The sequence below is a fragment of the Papaver somniferum genome, chromosome 10 (assembly GCF_003573695.1).
Source record: "Papaver somniferum cultivar HN1 chromosome 10, ASM357369v1, whole genome shotgun sequence".
Taxonomy (NCBI): Eukaryota; Viridiplantae; Streptophyta; class Magnoliopsida; order Ranunculales; family Papaveraceae; genus Papaver; species Papaver somniferum.
This window is the reverse complement of record NC_039367.1, coordinates 146554302-146577289: the sequence shown is the minus strand read 5'-3', so window position 1 is coordinate 146577289 and position 22988 is coordinate 146554302. Positions and strand designations below refer to the sequence as shown.

Here is a 22988-nt window from a genome sequence, read left to right as displayed (position 1 = left end):
CAGAACCATTAAAGCCATAGATTTTGTATGTTGAAGGGACTAACTCATCATCTCTTCCACCCATGGTTTTATATGTATGATAAAATAGAATATCTATAGAACTTCTAGTATCTATAAGTATTCTATTTATTGCCCAGGTGTTTTTCTCATTTTCTTCCTCATCTTCTCCCAATGGCTTTGGATTAATTCCCAATCGCACCACTAGCGGACACTCATGTAATTCTCCTCCTCCTGGTACTTCATCTGCACTGAAAGAGATTTTCTGCTTTTGCCATTCTTTCAAGGGTGAAATTTTTGCCAGGTTAAGAATTTCCCTTCCTTCAGCATCTCTTGCATAGACTTGACTTAAGACATTATCATGAAAATCTTCAATGTTTTTGAACGAGTGTATGATCGAGTTACAATATAAATTCTTTGCCTTCGCGCCCACTTCAATAACAAATGTATTCTTGTCTTTCTCATTGTGTTTCCTTGAAGTGGTGGTGGTGGTAAATTCCTTGGCTGTTTTAGTAAGAAATGCTCCAACTTTCCTTGCTCAATCAATCGCAATATAATCTTCCTCACATTTCTACAATTGCTTGTTGTGTGACCGTGGAATCTATGATAGACACAAAATTCTTTACTCCTCCTCCCTGGTGGTGGATCTTCGCCTGCATTATGTGGTTCTGGAATATCATCCATTAGGAGAGCGGCTTCCCATACTTTATCCATTGTAGTATTCAACTTTGGAAAATTTATCTGTTCCCACACTGTTCTTCCAGTTTTCTTGTTATAATGTGTTTGTTGTCCTGCAGAACTTCCTGGTTGAACTGTGTCAGTACCACCACGATTTTGAAGTTGCTTGTCTCTGTACTCTTTATCAAACTCTGCTTGATCTGCACTGCCCATAGCCACTAACTTTTATTCCATCTCCGCATTATTCCTTCCTTGATTACCCTGCGATGTATTCTCAACAGTATTTGTGAGCCTCGGAACTAAACTTGTATTTCCACCTTTCGAATCAGATATTGCAACTGGGTAAGATTCCATATCTCTTTGCTTTTCCTCAAGTGCTATGTATTCTTCTTGAAATTCGCGCAGTTCCGACATTGTGATTGTATCCTTTATTCTGAAGATTTGGGTATATAATAGGTATGTTGCAAAGAGAGCATTAATGAATGCGAGAATAAGATGTCTCTCATCCACCCGTCTTCTCATTTCACTACACATTGTTCTCCAACGTGTCGTTAGATGACGCAAACTTTCATTTGTTCTTCTGCGAAGTCCAAATGCAATCTCAATCCCTGGTCTTGATAGATTATTACTTATGTATTGCCCCAAAAAGAAATTTTGTAAGTGATGAAACGAACCAATGGATTCTACAGGTAGTCCTTCAAAGCTCCATCTGCTAAACTTGCAGCAAAATACGTGCACATTACTGCATCATAATTTTCCCACTGCAATAAAGATCTTGCATAAGCTTTCACATGTTGTATCGCACATGCACTTCCATCAAATATACTTGTAAATGCCGGTAAACTGCACTTGGATGGTATTGGTGCTCTTTGAATTTCTTTTGTAAATGGAGTTTTTCCAGCGTCCTCCACTGCTTCCTCTAATTGTCTTCTTCCATCATTTCTTTTTGTAATCATTATTTCTCTTAATTCTGCCATCTCCTTAAGAACTTCTTCTCTTAAAGATTGATCCAAATTTTCTCATTCTTTTTAATCTTGCTTGTCTCAATCTATTTTCATGATTATTTTGGCGTATTGCTTCTTGTATCTCCTGTTGTTCAGTTTCTTCTCTTCTTCGCCTACGCCTTTCATTATTTGCTGCAATTTGTACTCTATCATGTCTTTCTTCATTGCCTGTGCGATCATATCGATGTCTTGATACTTCTCTTTCTTATGGTATAACTCGACCTTGATTTATATCATCTATGCGATGAAGATCGCATCCCCTTACTTGATTATCAATATAACGCAATCCGCCTTGTAATTCCCTCTCTTCTAATTCTTCCCTTCTTCTCCGTCTACCTCTTGTATGTGCAGTCTCTCGTTCGCGCTTACGTTCGTCTCTTAATATTTCTCTGCCATGTAATATCATTTGTCCTTGCCTTGGATCTTCTTCTTCCCTTTTAAAATTAATATGTGCGCGACGAAGAAGTTCCCGTGGATGTTTATACTGATTAGTTGCTAAGTCAACTATATGTCTCCTTTCCCTTTGATCCTCCAAATTTTCATTTTCTTACGAGTTTTCTTCATTGACTTCCATGTGTTGCCTTCGCCAATCATTTCCTCTATTAGATTGAATTTGTCTGGAAGACTTCTACTTGATCTTGACCTTGAACGTGTAGCACTCCTTGACCTTTGTTCTTGTAGTCTAAGATTCTCTTCTCGTAAATCATCGTTTTGACGGATTAAATTCGCACGCTCTTCTTCTTCTCTCTTTCGTTCAATTAGTAATCTTTGCCTAAGCTCTGCAATCGTCATAATTCCTTCACTAGCTGTAACTGGTTCTTCGTTCCCAATTCTCTGTGTTTCCTCTGTATAATCCGTCATTGCAGTATGGACACTCACTCTATCATAATCTATATCATTATTCTGTCCTTGTTCTCGCTGAGATCCAATTGGAATTTCTGTTCTTTGATGTTCTTCCATTCTTTCCTCTTATTGCTCAAGATTTGTAATTCGTTTTCGTTCAACAATTCTGTTACTTCTTCTAGTTGTCCTTCCTTGTTCAATAACAGACTCGATCCTTACCATTTCTAAATTTTTAGATCACATTTTTTTCCTTAAAGTCTATGATATACTATCAGGAATTATCATCCAAAGTTGTTTCTAGCGCCAAAAATGTAGTTGTAAGATTTCTTACAACTACACTCCACTCAAACTAATCCAATTTCTAAGTGATCAATATGAATTCTTATTTGATTAATTGAATATTGAAAATGTTTACAAGATAGATTCAAGTATTACAACAATTTTACTTGAAACCTAGATTCACTTTCTGTTTCTCTTTCTATTTCTTGATCAAGACTTCTCCTAGAACCCTCACAAGTAATGACCTCTCTCCTTTATATAGAATTTTACATAGTGGATGACAACTAAGATACCTACTATTTTCGGAATCACTAATCGACACATTCGCTCATATACAATCGCTCATCTTCGCATAGCATACCTCTTCGCACAGTTCTCCACACTTTACTCGTGACTTTGTTGACATCATCTGGTGCGTCATCTCAACTTTGCAGTGTGCGATGCTGTTCACTTAGGCTGTATTCTTTACTTCGCTTGATTACTAACGTGTGCGATATTTAACTCCTACAACTTAAGTCAAGACCAGGAATACCGATTCGCATACTTAAAAACCTTGGAGTTTGCAATGACTGTCATATTGTAACCAAATTAATCTCTAGATTATTTGATGTAGATATTGTTTTCATAGATCGTGTACGATTCCATCATTTCAAAGGTGGAGTTTGTTCTTGCAAGGATTACTGGTAACATATATCTGATCTGTTATATACATTTGTACAGTGGTTCTGGTCAAGTATCAATGGTTCTTGGAGATTTAAATGTCACCTTATCTCATCATGATAGACGATCATTTTCAACCCATAAGCCTTCAACACCTGATATCGTCCAATAAAAAATAGATTTTTTTTGTGTCCAAGAAATTCCATTCTCAGGAAACCGATTCACCTGGACAAACAAAAGAAATCACCTAAAATGAGTTAAAACAAGACTTGATAGAGCCCTAACAACAAGTCAATGGATATATATTTTTACATATGCTATTATCAATAACCTCATTCCCATAGGTTCTGACCATGCACCCATCCTTCTTAATACACTTCCCCAATAAGAAAAATTATATAAACCTTTCAGAGTTTATAAAACTTGGATCAAAGATGTTTGTTTGAAACCAATGATTCAAGGACGATGGAAGGTGAAACAATGAGGCTCTCCAGCTGCGAAATTAAACATGAAATTCAATGATGCCAGAGCAAGTATAAGAGAATGGAAAAGAACTGTTTTTTGGGAACATAGATAGCAGAATTCAGAGTCTTCAAGAGAAAATTCAACACATTCATGGGAATTCAGATGATGAACAAGAGGAGCTAAGACTGATATTCTTTTTAAACAATCTGGAGAGAAATTTTTGAAAAATCAAGATACAAACTCAAAATATTTTCATGCAAGAGCTAATGTCGGAAGAAGGAGAAATCAGATAGACTCGATAAGAGATGAAAAAGGTAATTGGTATAATTCTAGGGAGGATATTCAGAATCTTCTTATATCTCATTTTAATGTTATATCTACAACAACAAATCATCCTCAAAACTCATATGTGTTCAAGATGATAACAACATGTATCTCGGCTAAATATAATGAAGAACTAACTAGAGTTCCTTGTAGTTATGAGATGAAAGAAGCGGTGTTCTAAATCAATTCATGGGCGTCTCCAGGCCAGATGGATTTCAAGAAGGTTTTTTCAGAAATGCAGGGATATTGTCGAAGATGATATGGTCTCGATGGTGCAGCATTTTTTTCGAACAAGATATATGTTAAAGCAGGTGAACCATAGTTACCAGTAATAATCCCAAAGAAGCTTTGTGTAAAAACGCCGGCAGATTTCATACCAATCAGTTTATATAATATAACTTACAAGGTAATTGGGCCGACCGAGCGAAGCGAGGGAGGACATTTATATGGCCACTTTTTTGTAAAATCTAAGTCATCAATTGACACAAAAAGATTGAAAATGGTTAGGGCCGAAAAACCAAAAATGTCCTCCCTTTTAGTCCAATTACTATAACTCCTTATGTATCCTATCTTTTCAGGAGTATAATTGGAAAGAAAACTTTAATATAACATATCTAAAAATCCGTGCCTTGGAATTTTACAAATTTTATCTCGTTCGAAAGGTTATAAAAAAATCTACACAATGTGTACAAACAACAATATCAAATTTAGAGTTTTTACGAAAAATTCGGAGGTATTTATCATTTTAGGCACAATTTTAGAAAATAAATGTATATCCTTTATACAAACCACCACAAAGGATACATAATACTTTATGTAGAAAAATTTTGGTTTATGCATTAACTAATTTTCCGTTGCAACTAATAAAACGATGTACTCCATCCGTTTCAAGAAAAATGATACTTTCATTTTAGGTACAATTCCGAAAATTCAAACCACCACAAAAGATGCATAACACATCATTCAACCATATTTTGGTTTATGGATCGACTAATTTTTCGTTTAAGAAAAAGTGATACTTTCACATCCCGTTTCAGGAAAAGTGATACTTTCGCTTCGTTTCGGGAAAAGTGATAATTTCGCTCCGTTTCGGGGAAAGTGATACTTTCGCTCCGTTTCGAAAAAAGTGATACTTTCGCTCCGTTTCGGGAAAAGTGATATTTTCGCTCCGTTTGGGAAAAAGTGATACTTTCGCATTAAAATTTCATTAATATTTCAGATTGGGTCCCATTAAAAAAGAATTTATGAATATAAAAGATTTAAAGGTATATTAGAGAGTTCACTGAAAAAATATGAATATAAATGGAAGCTGCACACAATTTTGAAAAACACACCAAAATGGAATAGAGGACGGTCTTTTTGAAACAGAGGGAGTAAATGATACAAAAAATTACCTCGATGTTCTTGAACGAGAGAAGGAGGGTTGGTTTCATGCACTTCTTGGATTACCTTAAAAAGAAAAAATCATTTACGGATCAAACGAAAAAATTATGCAAGCACGCAGTAATGCGGACAAAAAAAAAGAATCCGAAAGAGAGCAGCAGCACCGATTGGGTTTTCGGTTTAGATATCACTTATATAGACCGATGCCCAGAGAAGAATATTTTTATAATAGAAAATAAGGAAATTGTACCGATTAATTTGGATGTAATGTTGTATGTACCAAAAAGAAGCTAATTAGCATCTATAGAACAAAAATATTTTGAAATTATACTTGTTTTAATTTTAGAAATATTGCTTTTAGGAAAAAGCACCCTAAAATTTGGGAATTTTTGTAATTTGGGATACATGCATCATTCTCGTATCCCCTAATTAATGGTCACAAATGTTTTTACATACAAATCAAGACATAACAAAAATAAAAGTCAAATAATTTAATTTATTTTTTAATTTTCTTTTTAAATTCAATACCATTTCTGGTTACACACATTATTAAAATTGAAAAAAAAATTTCTTTTTTATTTTAGACTTATTTTATTTTTTATTATGGTATGAACAAAATTAAAAAAAATAATAGTATGATTTTTTATTATGGTATGAAAAAACTAGGAAAACTAAATTTGTTAGAAAATGAGGTTTATTATTTTGTTATTGTCGATATCTCCAAAAATATAAATTTATCTTAATAAAATAATATCGTATCATAATATTTTGATATTCACATTTATATCGATATCTTTTGATATCATATTTGATTTTTCTTTTTTTTTTTATCGCAGCTAATAATCCAGTTTTTATTTTTTTTTGGATATCATACTGTTATGGGAATTTATGCTTAATTCCAATGTCATAACACTTCCAACAAGATCATTGATTACTTCTAAACTACTAGACATTTCTTTCCAAAGTTATGAACCCCTTGCGTTACGATGTCACATGGTTTAGTATGTGATAAAATGCACCATCTAATTTAAAACAATGAGAGACGTCCAATGAATTTTTTGTGACACGTGGTAATAAGTCAACCATTCGATCTTCTGAAACCAATCAGATGGGTGTCGGAGTCACAAGTCGTCTAGCTCTGCTGCACAATAACAAGGGATTTCTACATATAGTCAGAAGAGAGAGAAAATGAAAATAAAAAACTTAAATCTCTCCATTTCCTTTTCCGCCTCCTTCACCCTATCTTCTTCTCCTTCAACTGAAACCCTAACACACTCACCCCATCTTCTTCTTCGACTGAAACCCTATCAAAGTAAATTTCATCACTTTCTTCTTGTGCTCCTCTCGGCCAGTCTCCATCTCTAACCTAAATTAAGAAAGATGAGGCTCTAACCCCATATGATTCACCTTACCAGAACGCTGCTCTTTTCTCCATCTTCTTCATCTCCCTCCTCCAAATCAGAGAAACGAAACGATAATCCATATACCCGTAAATCAATACTCTAATTTTATTGGAAATAGATACTGAACCCAGTAGATCTGATGTTCTCTTAAGTTTTGGATCAAAATTAGAGTTTTGATTTGGGGTTTTTGTTAGGGTTTCTTTTGATTTAATAGAAAATGCTTTACGTTTGGTGAAGTTACAAATTGAAATGCTGCAGACCCCAATCTGGGTAAGATTGTAGTTTATGGTGCTTCATCAATTTCTTTACTCATTACCTTTTTCGCTTTGATTTGATTTGATTTAATATGAGCCAGTTCAAAATTGATGATTTGGTTTATGATTGTTAATTCTGTAGATGAGCGAAACTGTACCGATTTGATAAAGATGGAAATAATTGGTAAGAAAGAGGAAATGGCTTTATTAAGCTTCTTAAACATAAAGAAACTAAGAAATTTCGTTTGGTTACTGGAGGTTATTGCTAATCATCCAGGCTCGTTTTTGTTTTTGAATTGATTTGGTTTTTTCTTTTTGAAGTTTGGATTTGATATGAGAGATTTGATTTAGGTTTTTTTGTTTTGATTTTTTTTTTGGTAGTTCTTCCTACAATTTTGGTTCAACAAAATACTTGGAATGGGAGTCAGATATCATGGTTCGTGCATGCTACTGATTTGTCTGATGGTGAATTGAAAGAAGAGGTGTTCTGTGCTCGATTTGTATACATGGAGGGTAAGTATTTGCTTGAGAGTTTCATTGACTTTTATTTACTAAATGAATATATTGTGAAGAGATACAATTTCTTCCCGATTTTTTACTAATGCAGTTGAGAGTGTTCCTCATTTGTATGTATGTGAAATAGAAGTAACTTGTACAATCTGTTGTGTTTTTTTTTTTTTTTTTTTTTTTTTTGATTCATGGTTGACAAGTTTAATTTAAATCAGTGTATAAGTAGCCAATTAGTACGGGTGGGCTTGTTCCTGTGTTATGGTGATATTTAGAACGTCACCTAGCATCTTTCATGTGCTTGGGATTATGTTCACTACGCTATCTACTGTCCGAATGTTCCCCCCCTGTAGTGGCATATGTTTTAACTTAAATGATCTTGTTGAAGGTTTCTGGGCATTTGCCAAACCTGGAGGTGTATGATGTGAGAGTGCCCTTGGTGTATAGGAGACTTTGGCGGTTCTATCTATAATGTAGTTGGATGTTTTAATGGAATGTGAAAGGCGGTATAACCTTACTGTTTCTGGCAACCATTTCCGCAGAGTACGGGATGTGGATTTGAAGCATGACTTCGCCTTTGTTGTAAGTACCTCCGTAGTATATAATCTTTCTTTCTTTCTTCCCTCTCTTTTTTTCTTTCTCTAATACCTTTATCTAAAGCGTGCCAATATAAGATTGTGTATTCTTTGTCCATCTCGTCTGTTCTTAGGAATTTAGTATTATGATGTTAAATTTTTTGAGTTAACTTAGTTGAAATTTAACTTACCGATTCAAAGATATTAGTTCTATAACTGAATATTACGTGGCTGGGAGTTGCTTTTTTCATCTAATACTTAAGTGACTGTACCAATTGTAACAATATTTCTTTTACTACTGAATGATATAAGATGATTGTAGGAGTAATGGGCACATGAAGAGACATTGTTAAGCATATGTTAAGACTGATTTCACTATCTTGTTCACATCACATGATTGATGAACCTGACAAGGGTATATTCTGTTTAGACTTCAGTGACTATTCTGAGTTAACCAGTCGTATATTTCTGCTCATGGTCAATATGTTTCTCGAGAAACTTAGAAGTTAAATTTCTATTAAACATCTGGTCGGCTCCATGCCAATCAGAAGTCCCAATTTACAAGATTGTAGACTTCACTAATTGCTCTTGCTTGCAACTGGGAGGCATTTGAGATAGAATTGAAGTGTTAAATCTGGGCCCAAGTAATGGTGATGATCTAGCAAGTTGCTAGTTGAATTGAGTTATTGTTCTTCAATTGAGGAAACTATTATATTACTCTTTACTTGCCTTTAGTAGATAATCCTTGTTAGTGTTGCCCAGGCAGGATTATAATGTTTTTACCACATGGAAAACATGCTAGATTGGCATGGAAACCAAGTTATCCTACCAAACACACGAGTTATTTCTCTTAACATTCTTGTTCTTTTACTTTTTTATATTGCTAACCAAGTGTAGTGGTTTGATTGGATCAGAATTTTTTGTTGATGAAAACTCGCAATTGAAGGCCATTGATTTTGGCTTGTCCGATTTTGTGAAACCAGGTGATTTTTTACTCTCTTGGGTGCTGACCATATTATTCAGAAGTAAAATCAGGCATCTTTCTAACTTCTATTTTATCTGACACGATGCAGATAAAAGTCTTAATGACATCGTTGGAAGTGCATACTATGTTGCATCTGAAGTTCTACATAGATCTTACAGTACAGAGGCTGATGTGTGGAGTATTGGTGTGATATCATATATACTTTTATGTGAAAGTTGTTCGTTCTTGGCTCGCACAGAGTCCGAGATTTTTCGGGCCTTTAGGGCGGACTCGATGAACCTCCTTGGCCTTCTTTATCTTCTGAAGCCAAGCATTTTGTCAAGCGTCTATTGAATAAAGACCCACATGAACGAGTGATGGCTGCTGAGGCATTAAGTTAATATTCTCATCTTGTTAAAAAGACTGCTGAATTTCTTTCTTTGTGATCCTAATTATATTTCTCTTGGCAGGTCATCCTTGGATTAGTAACTACAATGATATTCAAGCTCATGAAATCCTATATGCGCTCATCATCTCTACGTAAAGCGGCGTTAAGAGTGAGTGCTTTAATATTCTCAAAATTTGCTTTGTTGTTGATCATGTCTCATAACTTGTTTTGTCCTCGCCCCTTGCTTTTCAGGCATTGTCCAACCTTGTGGTTTACTTTTTGCTATGAATGTCGTCGTTTTTAGTATTTTCATGATTAGCTTGAGTAAGAGTTCTTTGTATTTGCCACTGCCGACCAACTATAACTTTATGTGTTTCTTATAGGGAAAGAAGAGACTTGCTGAAGTTGCCAACAATAAGCCCACTCTTGGACAAAAATGTTAAAGTAGAAACTCCTTAGGTGAAAATGTTTTTTCATTTGGCTTGCTTCGTTGGATTGTTATGTTGCTGCCATTTTCCTATTTGTTCTAATTATCTGTAACTGTCCACGTTTTTGCAGGTGCTGATGACAAGAAAGGTGGTGCTGTTCGTCAAGGTACTCCTTACCCCAAGGGAGGAAAGACCCCTGCAAGTGGAGGCAAGTCAAACAAATCTCTACTAGGTCAGTTTCATGCGATTCTTGTACTATCTTTGAATTTAATTTTTTGTACTTGAATCTTTGTGATGTCCATATGTTGGTTGTCCGCTAATTGGTCAGTTGTTTCTGCATTTGTTCTCATATGATTTGGTAATTTTGTTTATCTGTGTAGGGCATTCGGTACAGTTCACAGTCAAGAACTGCAATAGGTTTTGTTACCACAAGATTAGTTTGTTCAGACACTTATTTTTTGGTGCCTAGGAAGTTTGTTTTCTTACTTGCAATCATATTTGTTTCTTTGTTCATAATAAATAGAATGATTTTTTATAAATGAATTGTAAATTGCGGATAGTTTGCAGGCCTGTGTTTCCGGTCAGTTGTATTTCAGGCCTGTGTTTCAGGTTCAGTTGTTATATTGCAGGCCTGTGTTTCTGGTTTAATTGTGCAGGCATGTAAACTGGAAGGCCAGGTCCATGATAATGACCTGGACTATCAATTTTTTTTAATTGTAATTGAAATAATTGCCACAGGGTTAACTGTGACCAAAACTGTGAAGAAAAACAACACGTGTCATCACATTAATGCTGTTACAACAGTTTAAACGTTTCAGTGATAGTAACAAAAAGAAGAGAGTGTGCATTGGGAAATGTTGCAAAATGTAGGCAACACTTATATGTGTTACTGTAACCGTAAGAAAAGTTACACGAGGCCAAACTATTAGTTGCCTACCTGGCGGTGTAAGACACGTGTCATCACCTAATTGTTGCAAAGTTTGAATTACAATTAAATATGTTATAATAGTTGTGACAAATGAGCCTCGTGTCACAATTCTAAAATTAGGTTAACTGTTACTATTAACTATTGTAACAGTTTATAATTGTGACTGTAATAAAATATTGTCACAGTCAGAACTGTTACAAAAAAAGATTACAATTATTATCACAGCGTTTCTCCAACGGCGTATAAGTGTTATTAATAAGTAACAGAAATGCCTTGTGACAAAATCCTGATTTTGTTGTGGTGATTGTATCTTTTAGCCTTTCTGTTTGGTTTAGGTTTGGTCCTGAATTTTTGTTGTAAATTAGTTTTAGTTGCTTAAATAAAATTCAGTTTTCTTCAAAAAAAAAGAATTCGAAAAATTTTCATGTGTAAAATTATGATGCAGCTCAATTCATCAAATTACTAGCAAATCCAAGCATTTCAAATTCTGGATAGAAAACCTTTAAAAACTTAACAATTTTTGTGATTGAAGGAAAACATCGATTTCCTTTTGTTTTTAGATCAAACTTTAAAACACAAGACCATTATTACTCCTATAGGATGCAAGCTATATAAGAAATTAACTAGCATCGATCTTGCTAAGACTCTATAAATAAACTTCTACTGAAAAAGAAATCCTAACTAATCCTTAGATATCTCATATTTTCCGATGTATATATACAATGATTTTCAGGCCTTGAGACACAAATTTATCATTTTGTACAAACATATATATCTACATGCATTGCTTTCTCCTAGTGCTTTCAATGTAATATTGCTCTTCCCTGTTGTAACTATCCTGTCTTCTTTTATATTCTTCTTTAATAACCAAAAGTCATAATCTAAATGGTCCATATAAAGATTAATATAATTGCAATCAAGATACAAACAATTTCTCATAACACACACTAGTTATTCGTACAGTGAACCGATCCAAAGAAGGGGTAGGGAGCAAGTGGAATATCTCCTCCGCCAAATCAAATACCAGAATCTTCTGTGGATACTTGCGGAAGCCAATGGACATCTCCGTCAACACAAACACCCACGACGGCATTGCTATCTCCATATTTTTCTAAACTCGGCCATAAATAACAATTGATTTCTCCTTTACTTCGCCATCCGCTGCAACTCCCAAATGTATATACTAAACCGATCCTTTGGTCAATGGTTTATTCCAATCACCGAAAAAGAAAATTCTTACAACCTTTTACTCATCGGTAAGAGGATGATGACCAAATCCATACACAATGTGAGCACTGGCTTACTCATTGCATCCTTGCGGGTTGAAACACATCCTTGGAAGAATCACAAATTCTCTAGTAATTGCGTTATAAATATATAACGGTTCTTCAGAATGTTGAGATTATTAGTCCCACATTGTTGGGCAATCTAAGATCCTGCGGCTTGTAATTCCTTAGGGCCTCTCCACTCATTGCCAATTGGTTTTAAGTTGGATGCCCGTATTCTAACATGGTATCAGAGCAGGCTATTTGCGACGAGTCATTGACCGCGCCTATACTCCGCGTCATCCGATTTATTGTCCACGTGTTAGACCCAACGAGGCTACACGTGAGGGGGCGTGTTGAGATTATTAGTCCCACATTGTTGGACAATCTAAGATCCTACCGCTTATAATCCCTTAGCGCCTATCCACTCATTGCCAATTGGTTTTGAGTTGGATACCCGTATTCTAACACAGATCCTCTACAACATATCCATTCACATATGCAGTATATGTGGATTTCCATTACTGATAAGAAAATCAACCCATTACTAGAACCAACAAATTCATGCAAATTTGCAGTAAATTTAAAGTCGATCTTCCTTGCGAGGAAATTAGGCCGCTTCATTTCATTAATATTCTCACCTTGGTCATGGTACTTTACATAATTATATGGGACTCGAGATTTTGTGTATATGTCGTTAATGACAAACAAACTGGTCATAGTATAATCGGAACCACCATCTTGTTGTTGAATTAGTTGTTGCAGCAGATGTAGATTAGCAAAAAAAAATTTATTATCATGAAACCACGAAAGATCTCTCCCAGCTATACATATAATACCATGGTCTTTCATTGACTCAACCTGTGACCTAGATAACATATTCAACTTGATTTCTTGAGGGAGACAGTTAATACCATGGTCTTTCATTTCCTTAGCTCAGCCTCCAAATCGTTTTCTCGGGATTACTCGTTAGGCATACTTTGTACACCTTTTATAAACGTTTGCAACTTTCCTAATTTATTAAGACTCTTGCAACAAATTTCTACACTATCATAAAATTATCTTAAAAGTGAAAAAATCCTAAAACTTATCTTTCAATAGTCAAGGTTGTATCATGTATTTTAGGTCTAGGTAAACATGAAAATATATTGTTTAACATAATTTTGTGTTAAATATTTATTTTCTTTAGATAAAATTAACAACATGGAATTAGTTATGGTCATTTGGAAGTTGCAGTTAAGACTTTCTTTAACACTTTCATATTTTGTTCCTCCTAGTTTGTAACATCTAACTATTGGAGATGTTTTTTTTTGCTAAATGGGGGTCAAAAGTTCTATTTTTCATTCATTAAAATAAATAAATTTTCATCCTCCGTTAGAGATGGTCTAATAAGTAAATCTTAAAATTAATATTTTTATACTTTAATATCATTAGGATGGTTAAGAAGTTTATATTAAGAGTAAGAGTTTTTCATAAGTTAGAAAAGTTTTCTAGAGGTAGTAAATACCGAGAAATAAGAACATCTCTCCAATAGAAGGTTCACATTTTATTTTTATTGACATATAAGATTTCTTAAAATAAAATCTTACAAGATAGGAAGGATGTATACCAATAAAAGGTTTTAAAGAAAGTCTAAATAGACGTCTGCAATAAGCTCTATGTCAATATTTCCTTGTTTTTTCTTTTTGACAATTATGTAAAATAAAATGAACATTTAAGAATTTATCATACAAGATTTCCTAAAGGATTAAATCCTATATTAGAGATAGTTTATTAACTATGAGGTTCATCCTATATTATACATGTGTAAATTCTCTTAAATAAAAGTTTTCATAAAACTTCCCTGCATGATTATTTTACGGCTGCTCATTTTCGTTAATTTTAGGGATTGTTTAGAAGTATTTATCTATATGAAGGTAAGTGATACGACACAACGGAAACGATTTAAAAACAAACCGACACGCGGAGAATCCACTCCGGTAAATAGGACCCAATAATGATAATCAACTCCAATCCGGGAGCAAAGTGACGAATAAACGATCAAGATGATCAATCTCTCAAAGAGAAATAAACATGGTATTAAACAAACAATAGTTCTAATAGACGAGCTAATCCAAGCTGAAGATAAAGTTACAATGCAAAGGCTATATATAGCCGGTAACATAAAACCTAGGATATCTTAGCATTCCTAAACTAGCCTAAGAGAATATATTATTCTCATAACACAAGATAAATCTAAACAAGAAAGTAATTATCCTAATAATTAAAATAGTAAAATTAAGAGATATCCAAGATATCAGTAAATCTTGGAATATGCTTGACCAACCAAAGATACGTCCCGTATCAGTAAGTGATTGTTTAGTGATTGGTAACTTTGGGTGTTTAGTCTATTAACGTTCCAGAATCTAGTAGTAGCATTAATGAAATAAGAGACTTCAATATTAGGATCTGGAGGGACAAGAGGGTTACGTGTGGAAAATCTTAGAGTTGAAATCCATTTATCACACCAGGGGTCAATAAATTGACCATCTCCCACGATCCAATAAATAAAAGATTTTATCATTTCCTTTATAGCATGCAGACACTTCCAAGTCCGGGAACAGTTGCTAGGACATTAACAAACATTTAAGAAGTGAGACCTAGAGAAGTATTTAGCTTTAAGAATAGTAGCCAACAGGTAGTTAAGATTTTCTATAATCCTCCAAGCATTTATGGCTAGCATAGCCAGATTGTTTAACTCAGCTTTCCTGAAGCCTAAACCACCTTCAGACTTGGGAGATCAGAGGATATCCCAACCTAGAAGATGAAGCTTCCTATCTTTTGGGTTTAGAATTTCTCCCCACCAGAACTTACAAATATGGGAATCCATTTTTCTACAAAAGTATTTAGGAATAAGAAGGCCCCCCATTTGGTAGAGAGAGATAGCCTGCCAACATGTTTAATCAAAGTAGTTCTGGCATCCTGAGACAGGAGTTATGAAACCAAATAGAGATTCTAGTATCTACAACTTGAAGAATACCCATATGGGTTTGAATTTTAGAAGTTTGGAAAACAATAAGGAGTTCCAAGGTATTTTTCTCCTAAATTTCTATTTTAGATTAAAAAATGTCAGAAAGTTGATTTTGTAAATACTCAGGGATTTTCTTACTAAAAAGAATGCCAGATTTGTCAAAATTTATTTTCTGACAGGAGACCAAGCAGTGCTTTTAAAGGTACTCTTTGACAGTATGGAAATATTTGATAGTAGCTTTAGAAAAAAAGCAAAGAGAAGGTATGTCATGGAAGGGGCACCTTTACACACTTTAATGCCTTCAACCAAATTAAGCTTTCCTAGTAAGAGCATCAATATAGGAAGACAAAGCCTCAGAACAAATGATATAAAGATAAAGCGACAGAGGGTCTCCTTGTCTTAATCCTCTCTCAGGTTTGATAAGCCCAGTAGGGCTGCCATTGAAACAGAAGAAAGACACTGATTTATAAGCTTAAGCCAGTGGTCAGAAAAACCCATTTTTGTAAAACCTTTTCAAGAAAAGACCATTCTAGTTTATCATAATCTTTAGACATGTCAAGTTTTATGACATTTATGCCATCTGTTTTCTCATGATGATTAACAACAAATATGGCCTCATTAGCTAGAAGAATATTATCAGAAATATTCCTCTTATAGGAACAAAGACATTTTGGTTTTGAGAAATAATGTTGTTCATAAAAGGTTTCAGTCTATTGTTTAAAGTCTTGGAAATGATCTTATAAATGAAATTACAGATCCCTACGGGTCTATACCGGGATACCAGTTCAGCAAGAGGAACTTATGGAATTAGAGCAATATTGGTATGGTTAAAGACTTTAGCTATGTACCCAGTTCTAAAATAAGTCTGGGTCATGTCAATAACTTCCTCACCAACAATATCCCAATGTTAATGGTAAAAAACATCCCTTAAAACCATCAGGTCCAGGAGCCTTCTTTTCTCCCATTTGAAAGATAACATTCATAATTTCCTCAGCAGTCAAAGGAGAGTTCACATGAAAGTCTCCTGCATCTGTGAACTTCACAGAGAAATCTTGAAGAATCTCATCCTGAAACTTTTGATGATGGGAAGAATAAAGGCGAGGGTCTTAAAATAGCCGACAAAAGAAGTTCCAATAATATCTTTTTCAGTTAGAATAGCACAGATGAGTTCTTGATCCAACTAATGACATTTCTTTTCCTTCTGAAGAGAGTGATTTTATGGAAATAGGGAGAGTTTATGTCTCCTTCCATGAGCCACGCCTCTCTGGTTTTATCCTTGCAATATAGTTCCAATCTGGCTTTAAGTGTGGAGTTAAAGCTAGAGTTAGTTGGATTGGAAGTTTGAAGTTCAACTAACTCATCCCTAGTAGTAAAAATATTAGTTTGGTATTACCAAATGAGGATTTGTTCCAGTCACGAAGACCTTTCTTAGTGTTTAAGAGTTTAGCTCTTAGTTTATAAGATGGACATCCCACAACATTAACAGACCAGGAATTATCTAGTTTATCTCTAAAAGTAGGGTCCTCAATCCACAAATCCATAAAATGAAATGGTCTGGGCATGCAAATTTCATCAAAATTGAAACCTATATGTATAGGGCAGTGGTTTAAAGAATATCTGGGCAAATTATTAACACAAAGTTTGGGGAATAAAAATTTAGCAATATTATTAATAAGACATTTATCCAATCTCTGAAGGATAAAATCAGTGCCCTGTTACATAAGTAAACCTAGGACCATAATTGATAATACGATTAGTTGCAAGCAAATTACAAAACTATTTTCAATTTGAGAAGTTGTCTGACATTCCTATAGTGTTATTTATCTCTTTGTTGTCTATCCAAAGTATTCGAACAACAGATAAAATCGACCAAGATGGGCTTCAATTAAAGTTACAAAAAAGTTTATTTAATAACCATCTAGAAGATGACTTTGCAAACGAGAAATTGAAAATTTTTGGTTATTCGTAATGGCCAACACCGCTAATGATACTGGTTTAACTTTTCTTTTTTCTTGTTTTTTTCTTTTTCTTTTTTTATTATTATTATTTTTTTATACTAGTCATTGGCCCGTCCTGCCCCTTGGTAGCGTAGCCACCGGCTTACTCCCCACCGAGCAAACTCGGTCCTCTTAAACTCATGTTAAAGTTAGTATAGTTACGTTTGAGCGGAGACTCGAACTACTGACCTTCTATTTGAGAGTCAACTGACCTAATCCCACTTGATTTGATACCGGTTTAATTAATGGAGAGGATATCAGAATGCATGAAAAACAAAACGTTTTTCATTTTATTTTATTTTCGGGTTTTAGTACCCTCCCAGGCAAACGGATTGCCCCGGTTAAGAGTCATTTTAGTGGCCAGTTTCGCAGTACTTCAACCTGGCCTCTCGACCCGCCGTCGACAGAAGAAAAGTAAATTTTAGTGAAAAATCCGGCATTTTAACCGTTTGAGTGTGTCGGTCTTCGTTGAATAGTCAAACCGATACTTTGACTTCCCTCCATACACATTTCACCCCCAATTCCAAGAAAATCATTTTTTTTCGTCATTTCTCGGAGTTAACGATGGACACCTTCTGAAACTGAATTTTTCACAGAAATGGTGAAAATGAGAAAAACCCATTCTCAAAACCCCATTTTTCTTATCCTTTTCCTTCTTTCTGTACTCTTCCTCACAGCGACATCACAGAAGAATCAAGAAAATGAAGAAGAACAGAGGATTCTACTTAAGCTCAAGCAAGAATTTGGAAACCCATCAGCATTACAATCATGGAATCCATCATCAAATCCTAGCCACTGTACTAATTGGTCAGGTATAATCTGTAACTCCAACAACTCAGTTACTAAAATCTCACTTCACAACATGAGTATTACACAAATAGTTCCAGATTTTATATGTGATTTGAAGCATTTAACTGAGATTGATCTTTCATCGAATTCAATTCATGGGGGATTCCCATTTTCTGTGTTGGAGTGTACAAACCTAGAATATCTTGATTTGACCATGAATAACTTTGTTGGTGTAATTCCTAATGATATTGATAGAGTTAAGAAGCTTAAAGTACTTAATCTGGGTGGGAACAATTTCTCGGGTGATATTCCTTCTTCAATTGGGAATTTGCAGTTCTTAGAGACTTTGAGTCTTTCTCAGAATCATTTTAATGGAACTTTTCCGGTGGAAATAGGGAAGTTGGTTAATCTTGAAGTTCTTGAAATGCCTTTTAATGGGTTTATCCCGTCCAAAATTCCGGATGAATTCAGTAAATTGGTTAAGTTGAAGACACTTTATATGACTGATTCGAACCTGTTTGGAGAAATTCCTGAGTGGATTGGTGATTTAAAGGATCTTGAGGTTTTAAATCTTCAGACAAATAATTTGAGTGGAAAAATTCCAAATACTCTCTTTTTGTTAAAGAAATTGTCGTATGTGAACTTGGCGGAGAACAAGTTGTCGGGTGATATTCCGGAAGATACGGAGTGTTTGAGTATGGGAGGGATTGATTTGTCGATGAATGAGTTAACGGGTTCGATTCCAGAAGGTTTTGGTGAATGGAAGAATCTAACCAGTTTGGTTATGTATCGGAATCGATTGTCAGGGAAGATACCAGCTAGTATTGGTTTACTTCCATTGCTTACTGATATTCGGTTGTTTGTAAATGATTTGACTGGTGAACTGCCAACAGAATTGGGGTTGCATTCGAAGCTTGTGTATCTTGAAGTTAATGACAACAAACTCTCGGGAAAGTTGCCAGAGAATTTATGTTTTGGTGGTGAGTTCTATGGGATTTCGGCGTTTTCGAATAAATTTACTGGTGAATTACCAAAGTCGTTTGCGGTGTGTCCAAGTTTAACTCATGTTATGCTGTATAAGAATATGTTGGGTGGTGAGGTTCCAGCTAGTTTTTGGTCGCCAGTGAATTTGTCGTATGTTCAAATACATGATAATATGTTCTCGGGGGATCTTCCAGATAAGTTGAGTTCGAGCTTAAAGCGCTTAGAAATTGAGAACAACAGGTTTACAGGGAGGATCCCTTTGGACATTGCGAGTTCGGCACAATTGGTGGTGTTCGATGGAAGCAACAATCTCTTTACTAGTGAGATACCTACGGGGCTCACTGCTCTTTCTCTACTTACTTCTCTTTCTTTAGATGGCAATGAAATTTCTGGTTCAATTCCTTCAGATATAATGTCTTGGAAGTCACTAAATACTTTAACATTAAGCAGAAACCAAATTTCTGGTGAGATTCCTTCGAAAATAGGTTTGCTTCCTAGTCTTACCAAGCTTGATTTGTCTGAAAACCAGATATCTGGTTCAGTTCCACTTGAGATGGGCAACTTAAAGCTAAATTTCCTTAACCTGTCGTCAAACTTACTCTCTGGGAAGATCCCATCTCAATTAGAAAACCTGGCATTTGAAGATAGCTTCCTCAACAACTCTGGCCTTTGCTCTAATGTTGGAATTTCAAACCTTATGTCCTGCAATTCTTTGTCTAGTCGAAGTTCACGTAAGCTCTCACCAAAATTTATCGTTTTGATTGTAATTGTGGTGGTTGTAGTAATGATACTTCTTTCTGTCATCTTGGTATTGGTTGCCATAAGAAGTATACATAAGCGTAAAGAAGACGATGAAGAAGATTCCACTACATGGCAGGCAATACAATTTCAAAGATTAGTGGACTTTACTGAATTGCAGATTTTGTCGGGTTTAATAAAAAGTAACTTGATTGGGAGTGGAGGGTGTGGGGAAGTATACAAGGTTTCCATTAATCATCCAGATAAGTTTGTTGCAGTTAAAAAGATTTCAAGTAAAGGGAAAGTGGATTCGAAACATGCAACACAGTTTCAAGCAGAAGTTGAAATCCTTGGAAATATTAAACACAATAATATAGTGAAATTGATGGGCTATATGTCAAGTAAGTATACAAAGCTTCTTGTTTACGAGTACATGGATAATGGTAGTTTGGATCAATGGTTACATCAGAGGAATATTGGGAATTTGAAGCAAAGGAGAACTTTGGATTGGCAGAAGAGGTTCAATATTGCGGTAGGAGTTGCTCAAGGACTTTCTTACATTCATCATAACTGTTCTCCACCGATTATTCACAGGGATGTTAAGTCGAGTAACATCTTATTAGATTCTGAGTTTAAAGCAAAAGTTGCGGATTTTGGGTTAGCTAAGATAGTTCAGGCAGGAGAACCATTTTCAGCATCCATTGTTGCAGGCACTTTCGGATACATTGCTCCAGGTAATCTCGACAGTTTCTGATTAATTTTCATGAATCCTGTGAATATATCAATTAGTTTTACAATACACTGCACTTGCACGTGACAAGAACACTTACATGCATTCAAGGTTTTAGGTTTAGTTTTTTTACAAAATTCAAAGGTGTAGCAGTTGAAGATTTTAAAATTACAAGCCTGCATCCATTTTGAACCGTGCTATATGGGATCGCACGTTTTCCCGCACCCTACCTACCCTGTGGAAGCTCGAACCCCATTTGGCATGAGGATGACTTCCGGCGGTCCTAGGATGGGTTACAATGAATCAATCATTCTTCGATCGGTTTTGATTTTTTCATTGACTGTCTTTTAGTTGCTGGACTAGTCAGTAAAGAAACGTCTCTTAAATTTACGAGTAATATTTACTGTTAAAAGTTTGAATATTCCACCCTGTTCCTAGTAATACTTAATGCTATCCCATCCCATGTGTCACAACATGTCTTACCACTTCCTAGTCTTAATAAGCTGTCTTTTGAGAAATGTTAGGCTAATCTGGTTGAGGGGATCGCATTTTCAGAGTATGGTCGGACACTCAAAGTAAACGAAAAGGTTGATGTTTATAGCTTCGGGGTGGTACTCTTGGAACTTGTTACTGGACGAAAAGCGAGCAAAGGAGATGAAGATAGAAGCCTTGCTGAATGGGCATCAGACCGATCACTTGAAACATCTTTGGATCTTTTGCTAGATGAAGAAGTGAAAGAAGGTTGGAAAATGGCGGAAATGACGAGTGTATTCAGACTAGGGTTGATGTGTACAAGTACATCACCTTCCAATAGGCCTACCATGTCAGAAGCATTGCAATATCTAGTCAGGCGTTCTTCTTCCCAAGAAGTACACAAGAAGAAAGCCTTGGTTGCAGCTGATAATGTTGCTCCTCTTCTTCTTAGTACTCATTTGCGGACAAGGTACAGATTAAAAAACCCACTTTAGTAATATATATCTCTAGTGTATGATTTTATGGCATGATTGAGTGAGAATTTTTTCTTTTCCAGCAATATTGGTGCATAAATGGTGTCCAGAATCGGGAAATCTGAAGAAATTGGTACATTTAACTAAGCAAGGAGTCGCTTTAATTTGGTATCTGGCACTTCGGAATTTGGACAAACTTTCATCTGGAAAAAGGGGTTTTATCTAATTTCTATAGTTTACATTCCTGGATGGGTTTGATCTGTATCTCCTTGTTTACTGCTCAGGTAAGCATTCTCACTTGTCTGTATTACAGCTTAATATTCATACCACACCCCATTTAGATTATATCTTAAGCATTTTTTTTCTTCTTGGAATATACTCGAAAAATGGTGGTTTATTGGGTAGCTAATTGGAAGTATAATGGGGAATCTAGTAATCTTAATTATGAAATGTTGACATCAGAGTGGGTCTGTTGTTGCTTTACTGGCGCAATCCCCACTTGCATTTCAAGTTTTATGGTTTACTTGGCATAATTGAATGCTAGCATAACATGAAAGAAAAATCTGAAATGATAATGGGACACAGCACAAGCAGATAACGATTACAAACGACAAATTGTCTGCTTTTGCTGTCTCAGTATCATTTCTATTTTTTCTGTAAATTTGCAAGTTTGGTTGATTACAAATGATGTGGATTTTTAACTTTTATGTACATAAAGTGAATAGAGAGAATAGGATGTGTTTGTTAACTTAATTTGAACAAGCCTGAACACATGATATAGTGTTAATTTTTTTTTTGTGGTCAACTTTATGTGCACCGACAACTGCAGCCAGGCTTAACACAGTTTCATTTGAGAAGTTCAATCTGGGCCAATGGTAAAATCTGCAGTCTTGATGATTATTCTTTTTCTTTTTTGTTTTTCCACCTTTTTGTGTGAAGTACAGAAAATGTTGGTTCCTGCTCTCCATATTTACGATTGGTCTCTATAGCACATCCTAGACAACTGTATGATTTTTGATACTTAAGCTAGAGAAACCAACTAGACTGATGGGTGTAAACCAACTGCATTGTTTGGGGTCACTCATAGTTATGTGGTTATGTGGGTCATTCATTAGCAAAACTTAACCGCATAGAAGTAAGGAAAAAAAAAAGTACTAACGCGAGGTTCCCTTTTTAGTATAAGGTACTTGATTCTGGTTCTGGTCAAGCTGCTTTGTGGATTTTAAACAGGTGGATTCGACATTGACGCAACCATTTATTTTTGGAGATAGGGATCTAGTAATGTCAATTTGATTGACAATCAGTAAGCCATGCTCTTAAGCTGACAGGTTAACTTCTTCTTCTGCTTTTTTGTTGTTTTTTTTTCTTTTGCTGGAAACCTGAATTGCTGTCCTATGCACTCCTGTATATATATGTAGCTTGTAGTTCAGGAGATCAAATATCTTTGA

General features: G+C 35.2%; 1 protein-coding gene and 1 long non-coding RNA gene across 3 annotated transcripts; both read left to right on the top strand.

Annotated features, from left to right (window-relative positions):
* The first annotated feature begins 6846 nt into the window (after nt 1–6846).
* LOC113319084 lies at nt 6847–10865 on the top strand. Of its 2 annotated transcripts, none has more exons than XR_003345067.1 (10): nt 6847–7306; nt 7433–7474; nt 7672–7803; nt 8186–8379; nt 9287–9355; nt 9446–9732; nt 9807–9893; nt 10108–10183; nt 10283–10384; nt 10533–10865. It is a non-coding gene; the product is annotated as an uncharacterized LOC113319084 (long non-coding RNA). The 2 variants fall into 2 exon arrangements; XR_003345068.1 differs by having other exon boundaries at nt 8340–8379; nt 10533–10864.
* Nucleotides 10866–18852: 7987 nt separating this feature from the next.
* Nucleotides 18853–22100, top strand: LOC113317847 (receptor-like protein kinase 5). The gene is made up of 3 exons (XM_026565975.1): nt 18853–20597; nt 21149–21536; nt 21624–22100. Exons 1-3 carry the CDS (start codon nt 18860–18862, stop codon nt 21637–21639), a joined length of 2142 nt encoding a protein of 713 aa, XP_026421760.1. The 5' UTR covers nt 18853–18859; the 3' UTR covers nt 21640–22100.
* The last annotated feature ends 888 nt before the right edge of the window (nt 22101–22988 follow it).

Excerpts from the sequence above, each read along its gene's own strand:
- LOC113317847 (XM_026565975.1), top strand. The coding sequence starts at position 18,860 with ATGAATGAGTTAACGGGTTCGATTCCAGAAGGTTTTGGTGAATGGAAG. Across the intron at positions 20,598-21,148 it reads TTTCGGATACATTGCTCCAG|AGTATGGTCGGACACTCAAA; the intron begins GTAATCTCGACA and ends TCGCATTTTCAG.